Genomic DNA, 21,830 nt, shown 5'->3' with positions numbered 1-21,830 from the left:
CTGCTCTTTGGATGCTGCCTGACCTGCTGCGCTTTTCCAGCAACATATTTTTCAGAACTGTCCCAGAGCCAAGGCAAGATGTCATCATACTCCCTAAATCAAGTTTTCTCGACAACTCCTCAGACATGTCCTGTTCTGTTCCGCCAGCAAGACAGAGTCACCAGGAGTGATGGAGCAGTAAGGAGTGGATGGCCCTGAGAGTCTTGATCATGGGGTTAGCCCACTCAGTGGCTAGAGTTGCAGAAATACACAGTTTTGACCTGATTTGTTGATCGTAGGATTGCTTAACACAGTCCACCACCTGCATTCTGCTTCTGATGTTTATGCATGTAGTCCTGTACTGTCACCAGGTTAACACCTCATTTCTAGCTCCTCTAATACTGCTTTTAGCAAGCTTCTCTGCACTCCTCATTAAACCAAGGTTGGCTCTTTGGTTTGCTGGCAGTGAGTTGAGTGAGGGATATCTCAGGCCATGAGGCTACGGATAGTAGTTGAATGTTTTTAGGAAGGAAGGAAATCTGATTGTTATCATCTACTGGTCTCCCTCAACTATTGAATCAGTACTCCTCAACATTGGAGAGCACTTAGAAGAAGCACTGAGGATAGCAAAGACACATACTCTCTTCACTGTGTATCAACAAGTGTAGGTCCATAGAACCACATCTAATTGAGTTGTCCAAGACCCAAATAAGATATCTGTTGTTCTAAACTTATAGCAGGGGGTGAGAAAATTAACAAGAGAACAAAAATCTATTCAACCACCTCATTGCCAGTTGCTATCTGATGTAGAAACAACAGTCCATGACAGTGCTGATAGAGGTAACTGCCTTACAGTGCCTGATAGAGTCAAAGTTCCACCTTCACTTTGTGACCTCTATATCAGCAAGTGTGACACTGTCATCGTCCTAAAAGGATGGATAGCAAATCGATCGAGCAGCACACAATTTGCCATCGATGGGATGTTAGCAGCATCAGGATTGCAATCGTGCGGTCAGAGCTCAGACCCTGACTCCACAAAGGCTGTTTGCCCAAACTGTACGACACAAGTCAGGAGTGTGATGGAATACTGCCTGCTTGCCTGGATGAGTACAGCTCCAACAACATTTAAGAAAATTGACATCATCCAGGACAAAATGACCTGTTTAATTGACGCCCCATTCACCGCAGATATACAACATCAGCAGTATGTACGGTCTACAAGATGCACTGCAGTAACTCCTGTGACATCCACTACCCTACTACCTCTACCATTTAGAAGGAAAGGAGAAGCAGAGCCAGGGAAACACCACCATCTAGAGGTTCCCATGCAAGCCATTAAAATCAGAGTAAACAGACAGGAGTAGGCCAAGAGGGACAGGAATTGCTGGAAAAGCTCAGCAGGTCTGGCTGCATCTGTAGAGAGAAAGCAGAGTTAAAGTTTCGGATATAGTGGCCCTTAAGAGAATCCTGTTTTCATTTCCGATTTCTGTAGTTCTTTTTAAGACGGATGGGCGATTTGACCTTCCAAACCTGTTCCATCATTGAATATGATCACAGCTGATTACTCAGTAGCCTGTTCCTGCATTCTCCCAATCCCTTTGATCCCTTTACTGCTAAGAACTATATTTATCTCCACCTTGAAAGCATTCAGTGCTTTTGGCCTCAACTGCTTTCTGTAGCAGAGAATTCCACGGGCCCACAACTCTCTGGGTGAAGACAGTTCTCCTCTTCTCAGTCCTAAATGGCCTTAGACAGTGACCCTGGATTCTTTGGTCAACTGAAACAACGTTCCTACACTCAACCTGTCTCATCTTGGAAGAATTTTATAGCTGTCTGAGAACGCTCATCATTCTGCTAAACCTAAGTGAATATAGTCTTAACCAATCCAGGCTCTCTCCATATGTGAGTCCTGCCATCCCAAGAATCGGTCTGGTAAATCTCCACAGCACTCCCACCGTTGTCAGGAGATCCTTCTCCAGAGGAGACCAAAACTGAACACAGTACTCCAGGTGTGGCCTCACCAAGGCCTGGTACAGTCACCACAAGATGACCGTGCTCTTGTATTCAAATCCTCTCGCTATGTGCCATTTACCGCCTGTTACACCGCCATGCTTACTTTCAGGGAATGGAGTACGAGGACAGTACCAGGTCTCATTGCACCTTCCCCCTTCCCAATCTGTCATCATTCAGGTACTAATCTACCTTCCTGTTTCTGCTGCCAGAGTTAACCATACAGAGTTGGGGTTATGTTACCTTTCCTTTACTGTTGCTGGTTCAAAATTCTGGACCTTCCCAGTGAACTAACTGGGTAGCACTCTGAGTGTCCTGACATTGCATTGGACTTCAAAGGTTCAAGAAGACAACTCACCGTCACCTTCTCAAACATAGTTAGACATTGACATACCCTGGTCTGGCCAGTGACACTCCCATCCCCAGAACAAACAGCACAAAAAGCATTGCGTTGTTCTCTCTTTAATGCTGTGGACTCATTGTTAGGGTATGTAGTTATCGGTATTGTAAATGCCGACTAATATGAATACCATAACTTTATGTTGTAACTGTTTATTCACTCTGAGGTTATGCAGTATTAAAAAGAATTGAGATAAATGCCTCCTGCTGAGATTATTGTCACTAAAACCTGTTTTCTGTTGTCCTTGCAGCTCGGTATGGTCCCATGTAGAAATGGGACCCCCCGACCCCATCCTTGGGGTCACTGAAGCTTTCAAACGTGACAACAACCCCAAGAAAATGAACCTGGGCGTTGGGGCATACCGTGATGACAATGGCAAGCCATACGTCTTGAGCTGTGTCAGGAAGGTGAGTTAGACGCGGAGTCCTGCTTCTTGTTGGCTGCTTGGCAGTGGAAACAACAACATTTAGCACGGACTCTCCAGGAATGGTGGTGGAACTGATGTGTACTCTGATATTTGACCTCCTCGTAGGCTGAGGCCCAAATTGCAGCTAAGAAAATGGACAAAGAGTACCTCCCCATTGGTGGTCTGGCAGACTTCAACAAGGCCTGTGCAGAGCTGGCACTAGGAGACAACAGTGAAGTGATCAAGAGTGGAAGGGTAAGCAAGTACCTTTGGCGGTGAATGGGGCTGAGGGATGAGGGATCAAGGCGAGTGAGAGCATTCCTAGAGCTCTGCTCAAAATAAATGATGTGGAGGGGCCTGTGTTGGACTAGGGTGGGCAAAGTTAAAATCACACAACACCGAGTTATGATCCAACAGGTATATTTGGAAGCACTAGCTTTGAGTGCTGCTCCTTCACCAGGTAAATAAATGGAGAAGTTAAGGAAGGTTTTGAGATTGATAGATCCGTTAGATGGGGAAATGTGACCATTGTACATACACCACAGCATGAGTTCCTTCTCCAACATGGTGAAAATGTTTGGGTGTGGCTTGATGCTAATCCTGGTACTGGGACCAGCGCTCTCTCAGGAGTGTGTGCATGCTTGGCCACAAAGTCTTTTGAGAAGTTGCCCACATTGAAATAAATGGGCACTGACAGGGGTGAGTTTCGGAGGTTGTGGAACTGGAGAGGGCACTGGAAAGAAACCAGCTGGAACTGGAGGCGCGGTGAACGCCAGAGAGAGTAAATCTGATTGGAGGAGCGGCGGAAGAGAGAGAATCTGAGTTTGGGTTGGTGCAGTGGTAGACTCCAAACCTCTGAGCCAGGAGATCAGGAGGGGACGAACAGACGGCACATGGAGGGATTGCAGAGCAAAGGGGAATGGAAGAGAAACAGAGAGGGAGCGAGGGAGTGTGACGATGGCAGAGGGAAGAAGGGAGGTGGGTTGGAATATGTAACTCATCAGCTGAGAAATGGATTAGGCCAAACAGAGGGGTGGTGGTGGTAGGTGACCTGCTGGCAAAGAAGAGAGGAGAGCAGTGCTCCCCCGAAAGTGCACACAGGCAGCACAGCAGCAATGTGGAATGTGCAGCACGTGAAAAGGTTATTCATTACACTGGATAATTTAGCACTGTAGTGAAAATTGATGCATAGCTGGTTTGGAAATGGATTGCAGGTTTGAGGCTTGGGGCAGCTCAGCTGCGATTGAGTACTGTTAGCAACATGATACCCGAGCTGCTGAAAGCTCAATAATGTCATTGCAAGGTCAGTGTTGGAGAGAAATCTCCTTGCAACTAAAACAGGCTGCTTCACTTGTGAGGAAGGGATTTCTCATGGTCTTCAGGAAGCAGCAACCTCATGTCACATGAACCGTTTCCTCATCCTGTGCTTTTTTCTGACCCTGAATCTGGAGCTGGTAATGGTGTTTTAATAGTTTTCCGATCACACTGGTTTTATGTGAACCTGTGCCATGAGAGAGACAGATAATTTACACCTGAGGAACATGGCATTCTGCTATATGCTTGTTGCAACAAGTGCTACCAAACCTTTTATGTTCTGGGTCATTGACAATTCAATGTATTTTGTTTTGTTTGTTTTTTATTTACTCACAGGGTGTGGGCCTCTCTGGCAGCATTTATTGTTCATTCCTAATTGTCCAAAGCACAGTTAAGAGTCAACCACATTGAGTGGGTCTGGATTCACATTTCGGCCTGACTATGTAAGGATGGCAGTGTCCTTCCCTGGAGGACATTAGAGAGCCAGTTGTGTTTTTCCAGTAATAGGCAATGGATTTATGGTCATCATTAGACTCTTAACTCCAGATTTTTATTGAATTCAAATTCCACCATCTGCCCTGGCAGAGTTTGAACCCAGGTGCCCAGAGCATTAGCCAAGTTTCTGTGTTAATAGTCTCGCAATAACAGCACTTGGCCATTGCCTCCCCTAATGCAGTGAAGATTCCTGCCTCAGTCAACCTTTCAGACAGACTTTTTTTTAGATTAGATTAGATTAGATTTACAGTGTGGAAACAGGCCCTTCGGCCCAACAAGTCCACACCGACCCGCCGAAGCGAAACCCACCCATACCCCTAGAACGTGCAAACTCCACACAGTCAGTCGCCTGAGTCGGGAATTGAACCCAGGTCTCCGGCGCTGTGAGGCAGCAGTGCTAACCACTGTGCCACCGTGCCGCCCCACCATCCGATTAAAAACAATGTCTCTTCAACCCCTCCCCGTAATGCTTCCAGCTGTGTACCTATTGAACCATTATACTGCAGCATGTGTCTTCACTTTATTCCTGGTGGATTCATGTATAAAATGAACTGAAGAACTTGCCTTTATTGCTACTGAGGAAGAAAGATGGTAGGGGGGGGGTTTAAAATCATCCATGGCTAAACAAGGAGGTCACGGACAATATATAGAGCTGAAAATGTGTTGCTGGAAAAGCGCAGCAGGTCAGGCAGCATCCAAGGAACAGGAAATTCGACGTTTTGGGCATAAACCCTTCACCAGGAATGAGGAAAATGTGTCCAGCAGGCTAAGATAAAAGGTAGGGAGGAGGGACTTGGGGGAGGGGCGATGGAGATGTGATAGGTGGAAGGGGGTCAAGGTGAGGGTGATAGGCCGGAGAGGTCAGGAAGAAGATTGCAGGTTAGGAGGGCGGTGCTGAGTTCGAGGGAATCAACTGAGACAAGGTGGGGTGAGGGGAAATGAGGAAACTGGAGAAATCTGAGTTCATCTCTTGTGGTTGGAGGGTTCCCAGGCGGAAGATGAGGCGCTCCTCCTCCAACCGTCATGTTGTTATGTTCTGGCGATGGAGGAGTCCAAGGACCTGCATGTCCTTGGTGGAGTGGGAGGGAGAGTTAAAGTGTTGAGCCACGGGGTGGTTGGGTTGGTTGGTCCGGGCATCCCAGAGGTGTTCCCTGAAGCGTTCCGCAAGTAGGCGGCCCGTCTCCCCAATATAGAGGAGGCCACATCGGGTGCAGCGGATGCAATAGATGATGTGTGTGGAGGTGCAGGTGAATTTGTGGCAGATATGGAAGAATCCCTTGGGGCCTTGGAGGGAAGTAAGGGAGGAGGTGTGGGTGCAAGGTTTGCATTTCTTGCGGTTGCAGGGGAAGGTGCCGGGAGTGGAGGTTGGGTTGGTGGGGGTGTGGATCTGACGAGGGAGTCACGGAGGGAGTGCTCTTTTCAGAACGCTGATAGGGGAGGGGAGGGAAATATATCCCTGGTGATGGGGTCCGTTTGGAGGTGGCGGAAATGACGGCAGATGATACGCTGTATACGGAGGTTGGTGGGGTGGTAGGTGAGAACCAGTGGGGTTCTGTCCTGGTGGCGGTTGGAGGGGCGGGGCTCAAGGGCGGAGGAGCGGGAAGTGGAGGAGATGCGGTGGAGGGCATCATCGATCACGTCAGGGGGGAATCTGCGGTCCTTGAAGAAGGAGGCCATTTGCGCTGTACGGTATTGGAACTGGTCATCCTGGGAGCAGATGCGACGGAGACGAAGGAATTGGGAATATGGGATGGCGTTTTTACAGGGGGCAGGGTGGGAGGAGGTGTAGTCTAGGTAGCTGTGGGAGTCAGTCGGTTTATAGTAGATGTCTGTGTTGATTCGGTCACCCGAGATAGAAATGGAAAGGTCTAGGAAGGGGAGGGAGGAGTCTGAGGTGGTTCAGGTGAATTTGAGGTCGGGGTGGAAGGTGTTGGTAAAGTGGATGAACTGTTCAACCTCCTCGTGGGAGCACGAGGCAGCGCCGATACACTCATCGATGTAGCGGAGGAAAAGGTGGGGGGTGGTGCCAGTGTAGTTGCGGAAGATGGACTGTTCCACATATCCTACAAAGAGACAGGCATAGCTGGGGCCCATGCGGGTATCCATGGCAACTCCTTTAGTTTGGAGGAATTGGGAGGATTGGAAAGAGAAGTTGTTCAGAGTGAAGGCCAGTTCAGTCAGTCGAAGGAGGGTGTCGGTGGAAGGGTACTGGTTGGTACGGTGGGAAAGGAAGAAGCGGAGGGCTTTGAGTCCTTCGTGATGGGGTTGGAGGTGTACAGGGACTGGATGTCCACCATGAAGATAAGGTGTTGGGGACCGGGGAAGCGAAAATCATGGAGGAGATGGAGGGCGTGGGTGGTGTCCTGGACGTAGGTGGGGAGTTCTTGGACTCACTTTTTCCTCGAAGATTTTAACCTCCTGCGAATCCTCTTCACCCTCACCTTGACCTCCTTCCACCTATCACATCTCCATCACCCCTCCCCCAAGTCCCTCCTCCCTACCTTTTATCTTAGCCTGCTGGACACATTTTCCTCATTCCTGATGAAGGGCTTATGTCCGAAACGCCGAATTTCCTGTTCCTTGGATGCTGCCTGACCTGCTGCCCTTTTCCAGCAACACATTTTCAGCTCTGATCTCCAGCATCTGCAGTCCTCACTTTTTCCATGGACAATATATAGTCAAAAGCTAAGGTATACCATATTGCAAATGCCAGTGGCAGGCTGGAAGATTGGGAAACTTTCAAACATACGTAAAGAGGTACTAAAAAATTAATATCACGAACTAAAGTAAATTACACAAGAAAGCAAGCTCAAAATATCAAAAAGGATAGCAAAAGCTTCTGTATGTATATAAAAGGGAAGAGAGTTGCCAAGGTGAATGTTGGTCCCTTGCAAGATGAAACCAGAGAGCTAATAGTGGGGAACACTGAGATGGCAGAGATACTGAATTCTGGGCGGCACGGTGGCTCAGTGGTTAGCACTGCTGCCTCACAGCGCCAGGGACCCAGGTTCAATTCCTGTCTCGGGCAACTGCCTGTGTGGAGTTTGCACATTCTCCCTGTGTCTGCGGGGGTTTCCTCCAGGTACTCCTGTTTCCATCCAGAGATGTGCAGGTTAGGTGAATTGGCCATGCTAAATTGCCCATAGTGTTAGGTACAGGGCTGAGTTTAGGGAAATGGGTCTGGGTGGGTTGCTCTTCGGAGGGTCAATATGGACTTGTTGGGCCGAAGGCCTGTTTCCACACTATAGGGATTGTAATCTCATCTAAAAACACTTTGCCTCAGTTTTCATGGTGGAGGACAATAGTACCATTCTATTGGAGCGGGCAATAGAAAATGTAGAACAATCAACATCGATAGGGAAAAGGTACTCAGCAAACCATTAGGATTGAGGATAGATAAGTCCCCTGGGCCTGCTGGCCGACATCTTAGGGTGTTAAAGGAAATGGCAGAGATAGGAGGTCCATTGGGTGCAATATTCCAAAATTCCCTGGAATGGAAAAGGTTCCAGTGAATTGGAAAATGGCTCATCTAAAGCCCTTATTCAAAAAGGGTGAGAGGCAATATGTGGGAAAATACAGACCAGTTAGTTTAACATCTGTCATTGGAAAAGTCTTAGAATCAATTATCAAGGAAGCAATTTCAGGTCGTTTGGAAAATCAAAATGCTGTCCATTAGGTTCAGAATGGTTTATGAAGGAGGAGAAGGTGAGGACTGCAGATGCTGGAGATCACACAGCAGGTCAGGCAGCATCCGAGGAGCAGGAGTAATGACGTTTCAGGCAAGAGCTCTTCATCAGGAATGAGACTTTTGAGTCAAGGGGATGGAGAGATAAATGGGGGTGGGGGTGGGTCTGGGGAGAAGGTAGCCAAGAGTACAATAGGTGGATGGAGGTGGGTGTAATGGTGATAGATTGGAGAGGTGGGTGGGGCAGGTAGGTGAGAAGGAAAATGGACAGGTAGGACAGGTCATGAGGGCAGTTCCGAGTTGCAAGTTTGGAATTGGGATAAGGTGGGGGTTAGGGAGATGAGGAAACTGGTGGAATCCACATTGATCCCATATAGTTGGAGGGTCCCGAGGCAGAGGATGAGGCATTCTTCCTCTAGACATCGGTGGTTAGGGTGTGGCGATGGAGGAGGCCCAGGACAAGCGATTCGCAGAGGGAATGGTCTTTACGGAAAGCAGATAAGGGTGGGGAGGGAAATCTGTCTGTGGTGGTGGGCTCCATTTGTAGGTGGTGGAAATGCTACGAAGACAAGAGATTTATGGAGGATAGTCCAGAACACAATGCTGCTAGCAAATGAAAGCATGGCTGCCATGGATGGGTTGGGTAATGAGAAGGGGAGAGATACAAGAAGCCAGAGTCTGGGGAGTGGAGAGGCTAGTGCGATAATCATTTTGAAGAGGTCAGTGATGGGCAGCTAGCAAGGCCATGGAGATATTTAAATAAAACAATAAGGGTTTTAAATGTGAATAGTTGGTATTTGACACTTCCTGAGTCAAAAAAATGCAGTGCTGGAAAAATACACCAGGCCAGGCAGCATCCGAGGAGCAGGAGAATCGACATTTCGGGCATAAGCCCTTCTTCAGGAATGAGGCTGGTGTGCTGAGTGGGCTGAGATAAAAGGTAGGGGGGAGGGGATTTGGGGGAGGGGCGCTGGGAATATGATAGGTGGAAGGAGGTGAGGGTAATGGGCCGGAGAGGGGGTGGGGGCGGAGAGGTCGGTAAGAAGATTGCAGGTCAAGAGGGCGGTGCTGAATCCGGGGGTTGGGACTGAGATAATGTGGGAGGAAGGGAAATGAGGAAGCTGGAGAAATCTACATTCATCCCGTGTGGTTGGAGCGTTCCTAGGCGAAAGATGAGGCGCTCTTCCTCCAGGCGTTGTGTGGCCAGGGTCTGGCAATGGAGGCGGCCAAGGACCTGCATGTCATTGGCGGAATGGGAGGGGGAGTTAATGTTCAGCCAAGGGGCAGTTGGGTTGGTTGGTGCGGGTGTCCCAGAGGTTCCCTGAAACTTTCCACAAGTAGGTGGCCTGTCTCCCCAATGTAGAGGAGATCACATCGGGTGCAGGACACTTCCTGTCAACAAGGTCCTTGATTGGCACTCTATTCAGGACAACAACATTCACCAGTGTTCAGCGTGTGCCATCTGCAGGATGCAACGTAGCAACTCGCCAAGCAACCCCTATCACCCAGAAGGGCAAGGGCAATAAATACAGAAGAGAAATACTACTACACACAGGTTCCCCTACAAGCTACTCACCTTCCTGCTCTGGAAATGTATCTGCAATCCTTCATTCAGCTGGGTTTAAATCCCTGGAGCTCCCTTTTTAACATCCCAAGGGACTGCAACAGTTCAAAAAAGATAGCTCATCACCACCTTCTCCAGAACAATTTGGGATGGGCAGTAAATAGTGCTCGAGCCAGTGACACCCATATGCACGAATGCCGAAAGAATCGAATCCTTCCAGCATGTGTCAGATACAGACCACCAGTCAACAAACCCACAAGCCAGAGACACAGCCAGACAGAACGGATTCAGGATGACCCAGGTAATGATTACAGATGCACACAACAGACTACACAAATACAAACAAGAAATTGCCCGCCAAAAATCGTTAATTTCAAAAACCACCAATCAGGAATGGACCCAGACCATAGAACAGGCCATCACCATAGGACAGAACAGGATCACACGCCACAAAAAAATGGCACTGAAAGAAAAAATGGCCAAATTAACACACAACAGAGATGACACCACAACACATACCTGGGTTAGAAACCTCTCCCATAGACAGCTCACAGACACAGGAGGAACAATACTGGCCAAGGGACTCAACTATATAACCACAGGGATGCGAAGACAGCAGACTTCCTAGCAGCACTGGAATGCACACTCGGGAACAATGGACTGACAGAAGAGACACAAATCAAACAGTGAGACAAAGTATCGTACCTCTGATAACAAGGAAAAGACAAACGCACAACATCAACACCAAGGAGAGGGAAGCACTAAAAATACTAAGAAACGATAAGAACATAATCATACTACCAGCAGACAAAGGCAGAATGATGGTCATCCTGGACAAAGCAGAGTACATCCAGAAAGCGCAACAACTACTTGCAGATACCAACACCTACCAAAAGAGGGAGTCTGACCCCACCCCACAGCTCACCAATAGGATAAACAACACGCGTGGGTGGCACGGTGGCACAGTGGTTAGCACTGCTGTCTCACAGTGCCTGAGACCCGGGTTCAATTCCTGACTCAGGCGACTGACTGTGTGGAGTTTGCACGTTCTCCCCGTGTCTGCGTGGGTTTTCTCCGGGTACTCCGGTTTCCTCCCACAGACCAAAGATGTGCGGGTCAGGTGAATTGGCCATGCTAAATTGCCCGTAGTGTTAGGTAAGGGGTAAATGTAGGGGTATGGGTGGGTTGCGCTTCGGCGGGTCGGTGTGGACTTGTTGGGCCGAAGGGCCTGTTTCCACACTGTAAGTAATCTAATCTAATCTACACTAAGGAACCTATTAAAAAAACAGACAGATAACCAGCTTTGACCTACAGAGAATGAAACCTGAAAGCAACACCACCCCCAGATTCTATGGGCTACCTAAAGTGCCACTCAGACCCATCGTATCGCTACCAGGGACACCATCACACAAACTGGCTAAAGAACTACAACAGAAACTGAAACACCTGATCAGCGGATCCAGACACTCTATACAGTCAACACAGGAATTCTTGGACATCATCAGAAATATACACATAGACAAGGAAGAAACTATGGTCTCATTCGATGTAACGGCACTTTTCACCTCTATCGTCAAAACCCTAGTCAGTGAAACAATAGCCAACCTGCTGGACACACAGAACAGACAACAGGACGTTGAACCTATCAACAAAGACTGCATACTCAAACTACTGGACCTGTGCCTCATAACACACTTCACATTCAACAACCAAATATATGAACAAATCAACTGCATGCCCATGGGCTCACCCATCTCTGGACTCATAGCAGAAGTGGTAATGCAAAGATTAGAACAAACAGTCTTACCGCAAATTCAACCCAAACTCTGGGTCAGAAATGTGGATGACACCTTTGTAATCATTAAAAACACAGAAATAGAGAACACACATCGGATCATCAATGTCACACTCACAGGAATCCGATTCACTCAAGAGGAAGAAAAGGACAACCAGCTCCCATTCCTAGACGTGATGGCACAGAGAACACCTAGCGGAGAATTCACCACAAAGGTATACAGGAAAACCACACACACAGACCAAGTCCTGAACTACGAAAGCAACCATCCCAACACACACAAAAGAAATTGCATCAAGACAGTATTCAAAAGGGCCACAACACAATGCACTACACCAGAACTGCAAAAAGAGGAAGAAGAACACCTATACAATGTATTCGCCAAAAACGGATATCCACGCAATTTCATCAACAGATGCCTAAGGGTAAGACAATGGAACGAGGACATGCTAAACCCAAAGGACTAGCCACGTTACCATACATCAAGAACATTTCTGAACTGACAGCCAGACTACTACGACCACTAGAACTCATAACAGCACACAAACCAACAACCAACAATCTCAGACAACAACTCACCAGGACAAAGGACCCGATACCCAGCATGAGCAAAACCAATGTAGTGTACAAAATCCCATGCAAGGACTGCACAAAACACTACATAGGACAACCAGGAAGACAGCTAACGATCTGTATCCATGAACACCAACTAGCCATGAAACGACACGACCAGCTATCCTTAGTAGCCACACACGCAGATGACAAGCAACATGAGTTCGACTTGGACAACACCACTATTATAGGACAAGCCAAACAGAGAACAGCCAGGGAATTCCTAGAGGCATGGCACTCATCCACAGATTCTATCAACAAACACATCGACCTGGACCCAATTACTGGTCACTGCAGCGGACAGCTGGAACTGACAACCAGAAGCGGCAGATACAAATCACTACAAATGCCGGAGGAAAGATCACAGAAGCGCTTCACAGGAGGCTCCCTAGCACTGAGGATGTCACCTAGACAGGGGACGAAACATCTGCAACACAAATTCCCAGCTCGGCGAACAAAACCACAACGAGCACCCGAGCTACAAATCTTCTCCCAAACTTTGAACCCATATTCTATGAACATATAAAAAAAGAAATTGACTTCAGATCAGCCTGTACCGAATGATGAGAGTAATTGTTGCAGTGGTCTTCCGAAATGAAATTACCAGTTTGTTCCAAGTTGGTAGAACTCTTGTGTGTAGATCCACTGCCCTCAGTAAAAATGAGCCAAGACTGCCTCCATTTTCATAATTCTTGGGATCCGTTGGTCAGGACCACATTATAGGTTTTATATTGTGGCTTATGTTTGGCTTAGTTCTATCAGTATCAGAACCAATATTATTTGCTTATACTCTCAATTTCCAATCCACATACTTCAAAATAATTGAATAAAGTAGGTGTTGCAAAATCAACCAAACATTAAATTAAAACTTTTTTTAAAGTGGTCGAATCTGTTCATAGTGAGGATGGGGTGGGCTTTTGGCTGCATTTACAGAATGAAAATAATGGGGACCAGGATAGATGCACAAGTTTGTTGTTCAAGCAGGATCCAGTGTGGTTGAAAAAGTGATTGTGCTTTAACCCACTCATTACTCAGTCCTCAAATCCAACTATGTGCAGCTTTATAAGACTTTGGTTAGGCCACACTTAGAGTATTGCATTCAGTTCTGGTCACCACACTAAAGGAAGAATGTGGAGGCTTTGGAGAGGATGCAGAAGAGATTTACCAGGATGCTGCCTGGATTAGACAGTATGAGCTGTAAGAAGAGGCCAGAAAAATTTGGGTTGTTTTCTGTGGAGTGGCAGAGGCTGAAGGGAGATTTGATAGAAGACTATAAAATTATGAGACATGTAGATAGGGTTGACGGTCAGAATTGGTTTCCCAGAGTTGAAATGCCTGATACTGCGGGGGCATACACTTAAGGGGGATGGCAGGTTCAAAGATGTGAGAGGTAAGGTTTTTTTGCACAGAAAATGGTAGGAATCTGGAACACACTGGCAGTGGAGGCAGATATGATAGGGACATTTAAGGGACTTTTAGATAAACAGATGAATATGCAAGGAATGGAAAGATATGGACCAGGGGCAGGCAGAGGGGATTAGTTTGTTTTGGCATCATGTTCGGTGCAACACGATGGGCCGTAGGGTCTGTTCCTGTGCTGTACTGTTCTCTGTTCTATTTCACTGTAACCTCACTGCTCCAGGTTTAACCATTCAGTGCTAAATATAACAGTACCTCTTCCCGAACCGTGGGCTTCTCATCCATCCTGTGTGTTGGCAAACTGATTAGACTACCAAACAGCAATTAAAGTTCTGTTGTGATTCTTTCTGATTTCAGTATATCACTGTGCAGACCATTTCTGGAACTGGATCACTACGGATTGGGGCTAACTTTCTGGTGAGTGGTGCAATGTCTGTTGGAATGTATTACAGTTTGCTGCTTTACTGCTAACTCCTCTGAATGTGCCTTTCTCATTTCTCCTACGATGCAGATACAGTGTGTTCCAGCCTCACTCTGTTAACATCAAGGTTTGTGCCATTCTTTCTTAGCAAGCACATGTTTCCCCAGGACCTCAACTTGGCGATCCTTACCTCCATTTGTCTTTCCTTCTTTCTAGAAGTCTTCAGACTTCTAAAATTTAACGTGTCTTGACCGTATCCTAACAGACTTCATATCTGTCATTCCCTTTAAATATCCCACCCCTTGAGCCTTGATTCTGCAACTTTGGTTTCTTTAGAAGATGGAGGGTTTCAAACTTTTTCAACAAAAATGGGTGCTTTCTAGCACCATCTGCCCCCTGATCCTTCTCCCTGTACTGGAAAGGGGAGAGGTAATCCAAGTGTTGGCAAATCTACAGGTTGGCAGGGTGCAAGCGCAGTAGGTCTTGTAGATACGAGAAAGGTGTTCACTTGGCATAATCAGAATCCCCCTGCTTTGGGCTGGCTTTGTTAAATATTCTGATGTGAAATAACAATCAAAGGCCTTTTTACTCAAAGCAGTCGACACATCTGATGATCTAACCTGTTTCAATATGTGAAAGGCACGTTTGCTGTTCAGCTCAAGGCAGCATCTGATTGGATCACTGCCTGAACTAACAGCTCAATTTCCCCAGCATTTTTGTGATCAAGCAAGCCATGGAAAGTGCAGTACTCAGTTGTGCTCTTCAGTAAGATTTTATCTAAGTACTTAATTCTGAAGAGAATTACAAATTTGGCGCCTCCACTTTCCTGTTTGTCCCCCAAGATCCTTGACTCCCTTGTCAATCAAAACTCTGTTCCAACTCAACCCCAAGTATAGTCAGTCTCCCAGGCTTCATTACCGTCTGCTGAAGAGAATTATAAAGTTCTGATCAAATGAAAAATCCTCATCTCTGTCTTAAGCGGGAGACTCCTACATTTGAAACCTGTTCTAGATTCCCCCGTGATAGGAAACATCAGCTGTGCATTTACATAGTGTCCTGTGACATGTTTAATTCAACATCTCAGAATAAAGGTGCCGCCAGGTAGCATCAACCAAAGTCTGAATGAAGTTTACATCAGGTTTGAAAGGAGTGAGTCTAGGGCTAACATTTTGAACCGGTGTTATTTTAAAACGTGGGACCTGGATGTTGCTGGTGGGGTCCAGCATTTATTGCCCATCCCTAGTAGCCCTTGAGATGTTTCAATCTCCATGTTGTAGGTTGACCCACCATACCATTAGTTAGGGCTTTCCAGGGCTTTGACCCAGTGAGAGTGAAGGAACAAATGTTTTCAAGTCAGGATGGTGAGTGGCTTGGATAGGAACTTGCAGGTGATTGTGTACCCATGTATCTGCTGCTGTTGTCCTTTGAGTAGTCATGGGTTAGGAAGGTGCTGTCTAAGGATCTTGAGTGAATTTCTGCAATGCATCTTGTAGATGGTATACACACTGCTGCTATTGAGCATCACTGGTGCAGGGAGTGAATGCTCATGCCAGTCAAGTTGGCTGCTTCGTTTTGATTGGTCTCAAGCTGCTTGGATGTTGTTGGAGCTAGACCCATTCTGGCATGTGTTCCATCATTTGTGCCTTGTAGATAATAGACAGGCTTTTGGGAGTCAGGGGGTGAGTTACTCACCACAGTGTTCCTAGCCTCTGATCTGCTCTTATAGCCACTCTGTTTCTGTGATGAGTGCAGTTGAGTTTCTGATTAATGAAAACGCCCAGGATGTTGACCATGTGGAATTGAGTGAATGTCAAGGGGTGGTGATTGTCTCTTATTGGAGATGATCATAGTCTGGCATCTATGTGGCACGAATGTTACTTGCCACTTGCCAGCCCAAGCCTGGATATTGTCCAGATCTTATTGGAGCATGGACTGCTTCGGTATCTGAGGAGTTGTGAATGCTGCTGAACATTATGTAATCATCAGTGAACATCCCCACTTTTGACCTTATAATGGAGGGAAGTCGTTGATGAAGCAGCTGAAGATGGATGGGCCTAGGACACTACCCTGAGGGATTCCTGCTGAGACGCCCTGTTGAGATGACTGACCTCCATATTCCAATGTGCTCCAACCATCCTTTGTTACCGATTGTGTCCAATTCTGCTAAAGCACCTTGATGCCCCATTCAGTCAAATACAGCCTTGATGTCAAGGGCTGTCACTCTCACCTCACCTCACCTCTGAAATTCTGGCAGGAATGGTAGGGTGGTGGAGTGACTTCATTAGTACGGAACAAGTACAAAACCAAGAAATGATCTTGGATCAGATGATGCAGAAAAAGTAATGGAGGTAAGAAATAACAAGGGAAGAACACTAATGGGCGTAGTCTCTGGGCCTGCTAACTGTAGTGCTGTTGGACAGAGGATAAATCAGGAGATAGTGAGGAAGTGGAAAAAAAAAGTCAGTACATTATCCATCGTTAAGTTTAATCCTCATGTATACTGAGAAAATCAAACTGGCAGAGAGTTGCCACAAAGAAGAATTCATACTGCGTATGTCACATTGAGAAAGGCAGTTTATTGCAGGACCAGCCAGTGACGCTTCAGGGGGATGCAGCGTTGTTGTCTGTTTGGGATGGGTTTTTTGTTGAAGGGTAGAAATGCCCTAAAGGAAGTATTTAAGGATTAGGGTTACACTGTTCCAAACCTTGTTTAGGATGAGCTTTCTAACATTTTTGTAAAACTGTTTTAATTGAAGTTGGGAAAAATTGATTATTTGAATGGCTGCAAATTGAGAGAGGGCAATGTTCGAAGAGACCGGTTGCTGAACGTAGTGTGCAGATGCAGCAGGTGTGTGCATCCTGTCAAACCCCCCCAAAATCTCATCTTTCACTCAGATCACCACGTATTCAATGAGAATAGGCCCAACCCCAGCCCAACCTTTCCTCAGAAAACAAACATCTTTGTCCCTGGAATCAACCTAATAAAGTTGATCAGAACTGTCTCTAATATGAGGATGTCCCTCCTTCAGTAAGGGAACCAAATATCTTCCTGCCCCTATTTTGTTCCTCCTCCGAAAACCCTTTTTTTAAAATGTTTCTGCCTTTGTGATTTGTTCTACAAAATATTGAGACTGATGAGTAGCGAGTAATATTGAAGTACAACTCACTAAAGCAAAAGTACATCTGTTTGGTGAACTGGGCAGCATGATAGTGGGGTATATAAGACGAGGGTACTTTAATGACAACCCAACCTTAACGCGCAGCATTGGTGCTCTCTCCTGCTTGCAGCAACGGTTCTACAAGAACAGCCGAGAGGTCTACCTACCCAAACCGTCCTGGGGCAACCACACACCTGTCTTCAGGGATGCTGGCTTGGAAGTCAAAAGTTACCGTTATTATGATCCAAAGACCTGTGGCTTTGATTTTACTGGGGCACTAGAGGACATATCGGTGAGTACACTCTTTCATCAGTTTCTATAAGACTATTGAGACTCAGAATAGTATATTTTTTTTAATAAAGCTAAATTGATGGTCGCATTTACTGCTGAATTGTGAAAAGCAAGAACGGTGCAGTCCAATGTGGTTGATTAGATTCCTTACAGTATGAAAACACAGGCCCTTTGGCCCAACAAGTCCACACCGACCCTCCGATGAGTAACCCACCCAGACCCTTTTCCCAGCTCTATATTTACCCCTGACTAATGCATCTAACACTATGGGCAATTTAGCATGGCCAATTCACCTGATCTGCACACCTTTGGATTGTGGGAGGAAACCAGAGCACCCGGAGGAAACCCACGCAGACACAGGGAGAATGTGCAAACTCCACACAGACAGTTGCCCGAGGCTGGAATCCGAACCCAGGTCCGTGGCACTGTGAGGCAGCAGTGCTGACCACTGAGCCACCATGCTGCCCAAACTAATTTAAACTTGATTTAAAACTAATTTACGTGGTCATAGAGATGTACAGCATGGAAACAGACCCCAACTCGTCCATGCTGACCAGATATCCTAGTACTTGGCCTGAATCTCTCTAAATCATTCTCATCATATACCCATCCAGATGCCTTTTAAATTTGGAATTGTACTAGCCTCCATCACTTCCTCTGGCAGCTCATTCCATACACACACTACCCTCTGTGTTCCAAGGTGTCCCTTAGGTCCTTTTTAAATCTTTCCCTCCTCAGCCTATGTCCTCCAATTCTGGACTCCCCCACCGCAGGAAAAAGAACTTGATTATTTACCTTATCCATGCCACTCATGATTTTATAAATCTCTATAAGGTCACCCCTCAGCCTCTGATGCTGCAGGGAAAACAGCCCCAACCTGTTCAGCCTCTCCCTATAGCTCAAATCCTCCAACCCTGGCAACATCCTTGTAAATCTTTTCTGAACCCTTTCAAGCTTCACAGCATCTTTCCAATAGGAAGGAGACCAGAATTGCACACAATATTCCAACAGTGGCCTAACCAATGTCCTATACAGCCGCAACATGACCTCCCAACTCCTGTACTCAATACTCTGACCAATAAAGGAAAGCATACCAAACGCCTTCTTCACTATCCTATCTACCTGCGATTCCACTTTTAAGGACCTATGAACCTGCACTCCAAGGTCTCTTTGTTCAGCAACATTCCCTAGGACCTTACAATTAAGTGTATAAGTCCTGCTAAGATTTGCTTTCCCAAAATGCAGCACCTCACATTTATCTGAATTAAACTCCATCTGCCACTTCTCGCCGTATTGGCGCATCTGATCCAGATCCTGTTGTACTCTGAGGTAAACTACTTCACTGTCCGTTACATCTCCAATTTTGGTGTCAATCTGCAAACTTACTAACCATGTCACTTATGCTCACATCCAAATCATTTATTTAAATGATGCAAAGCAGTGGACCCAGCACCGATCCTTGTAGCACACCACTGGTCACAGTCTGAAAAACAACTCTCCACCACCACCCTCTGTCCTCTACCTTTGAGCTAGTTCTCCCTGTATTCCGTGAGATCTAACCTTGTTAACCAGTCTATCATGAGGAACCTTGTTGAATGCCTTACTGAAGTCCATATAGATGACATCCACCACTCTGCCCTAATCAGTCCTCTTCATTATGTCTTCAAAAAACTTAATGCATAAAGCCATGTTGACTATCCTTGCCTATCCAAATGCACATAAATCCTGTCCCTCAGATTCCCTCCAACAACTTGCTCACTACCGACGTCAGGCTCACCAGTCTATAGTTCCCTGGCTTGTCCTTACCACCCTTCTTAAATAGTGGCACCGCATTAGCCAACCTCCAGTCTTCCGGCACCTCACCTGTGACTATCGATGACGTAAATATCTCAGCAAGAGGCCCAGTAATCACTTCTCTAGCTTCCCACAGAGTTCGAGAGTACATCTGATCAGGTCCTGGGGATTTATCCACCTTTACCCATTTCAAGACATCCAGCACCACCACCTCTGTAATATGGACATTTTTCAAGATGTCACCATATATTTCCCCACATTCTGCGTCTTCCATGTCCTTCTCCACAGTAAACACTGATGCAAAATACTCAGTATCTTCCCCATCTCCTGTGGTTCCACACATATGCTGCCTTGCTGATCTTTAAGGGTTCCTATTCTCTCCCTAGTTGCCCTTTTGTCCTTAATATACTTACAAAATTCCTTTGCATTCTCCTTAACCCTATTTGCCAAAGCTGTCTCATGTCCCCTCTTTGCCCTCCTGATTTCCCTCTTAAGTGTACTCCTTAATACTCTTCTAAGGATTCACTCAATTCCTGCTGTCTATACCTGACATATGCTTCCCTCTTTTTCTTGAACAAGCCCTCAATTACCCTAGTCATCCAGCATTTCCTTTCACCCTGACAGGAATATACTTTCTCTGGACTCTCATTATCTCATTTCTGAAGGCTTCCCATTTTCCAGCCATTCCTTTACTTGCGAACATCTGCCCCCAATCAGCTTTCGAGAGTTCTTGCCTAATACCATCAAAATTGGCCATTCTCCAATTTAGAGCTTCAACTGTTAGATCTGGTCTATCCTTTTCCATCACTATTTTAAATCTAATGGAATTATGGTCACTGGCCCCAAAGTGCTCCCCCACTGACACCTCAGTCACCTGCCCTGCCTTATTTTCCCAAGAGTAGGTCAAGTTTTGCACAGTCTCTGGTAGTTACAACCACATACTGAATCAGAAAATGTTCTTGTACATTCACAAATTCCTCTCTATCTAAACCCTGAACACTATGGCAGTCCTGGTCTATGTTTGGAAGGTTAAAATCCCCTACCATTAGCAACCTAGTATTCTTACAGATAACAGAAATCTCATTACAACCTTTTTCACAATTTCCTGCTGACTATTGGGGAGTCTATAGTACAATGCTAGTCAGGTGATCATCCCAAACGTATTTCTTAGTTCCATCCAAATAACTTCCCTGGATGTATTTCTGGGAATATTCTCCCTAAGTACAGCTGTAATGCTATCCCTTATCAAAAACACCACTCCCCCTCCTCTCTTGCCTCCCTTTCTATCCTTCCTGTAGCATTTGTATCCTGGAACATTAAGCTGCCAGTCCTGCCCATCCCTGAGCCATGTTTCTGTAATTGCTATGATATCCCAGTCCCATGTTCCTAACCATGCCCTAAGTTCAGCTGCCTTCCCTGTTAGGCCTCTTGCATTGAAATAAATGCAGTTTAATTTATCAGCCCAACCTCATTTTCTGCTTTGTCCCTGCCTGCCCTGACTGTTTGACTTGTTCCTTTTCCCAACTGGACTAGTCTCCGATGGATCTCTTTTCTCACTATCTCCTGGATCCCTACCTGCCCACTACCGGAAACTTGGCTCTTCATGCTACATTCTCCTGAGAGTCCATCACCCCCTACGTTTTCCAAAACAGCATACTTGTTTGAGATCGGGGTAGCTACAGGAGACTCTTGCACTACCTGTCTCCCTCTCTGACCTTTCCTGGTGGTAACCCACCTACCTGACTGTCTCTGTGGTTTTTCTCCCTTCCTGTAACTGCCATCCATCACAACCCCTTGCTTCTGTAGATGCCTTATTGCCTCTAACTGCCACTCCAGTTTTATTAACTTGGATGCGGAGATGGGAGATTTTAATATTTGTATACTAATCTTGTTGGAGGAGAAGCAAATCACTTTTGCTTGTCAGTGTTTCTGATCGATAATATCTCACTTCATTTCATCACATTGCACTCCCATTACCATGAGTTCAGTCTGATTGTAAACTCCAAATGCATCCTTGAACTCACCGAAAACCTTTGACTATAATGTTGGATGATCTTCAAATGCTTAGTTTGTAGAACAAGGATAGATCATTGCAGCTATCCGACATTTGCTGTGATCCAGGACAATTTGAGGTATAGGATCTCCAGAAAGGAGAAAATAAACTCCTGAGGGGGCACTACAGATGCTGAATTATATTGTATAGTATTCCGGTGATTCATAACAAATTGCTGTCAGGTTGGTAAAGAGATGGAATGGCCTTTTGGTTGACATCAATTTGTGACGTAAAATTTTTACAACACCTTTTCACAAGACATCATTTATAACCGATTAAGCATCTCTGATGAGTAGGTGACTTTGTGTGCAAGCAATGTCAACATATGACCATCACACAAACACAAAAATTCAGGGATGACCTATTCTGTTTTGTTATTGAAATAATAGCTGTGGCACACAGATAGCTTTACTGTAGTTCTGTACTGAACAGTT

The 21,830-nt window shown here is 46.0% G+C and overlaps 1 protein-coding gene across 1 annotated transcript in view; it reads left to right on the top strand.

Annotated features, from left to right (window-relative positions):
• LOC132824038 (aspartate aminotransferase, mitochondrial) overlaps positions 1-21,830 on the top strand; it is a 48,681-nt gene that overhangs the window by 11,358 nt on the left and 15,493 nt on the right. The window contains exons 2-5 of the mRNA XM_060838296.1: positions 2,640-2,796; positions 2,922-3,050; positions 14,037-14,096; positions 17,389-17,550. Coding sequence (XP_060694279.1) covers positions 2,640-2,796; positions 2,922-3,050; positions 14,037-14,096; positions 17,389-17,550 — 508 coding nt within the window. The remainder of the gene's footprint in view (positions 1-2,639; positions 2,797-2,921; positions 3,051-14,036; positions 14,097-17,388; positions 17,551-21,830) is intronic.

Source organism: Hemiscyllium ocellatum, chromosome 17, assembly GCF_020745735.1.
Source record: "Hemiscyllium ocellatum isolate sHemOce1 chromosome 17, sHemOce1.pat.X.cur, whole genome shotgun sequence".
In the NCBI taxonomy this organism is placed as follows: domain Eukaryota; kingdom Metazoa; phylum Chordata; class Chondrichthyes; order Orectolobiformes; family Hemiscylliidae; genus Hemiscyllium; species Hemiscyllium ocellatum.
The sequence above is the reverse complement of the archived record's forward strand: the minus strand, read 5'-3'. Positions and strand labels throughout refer to the sequence as shown.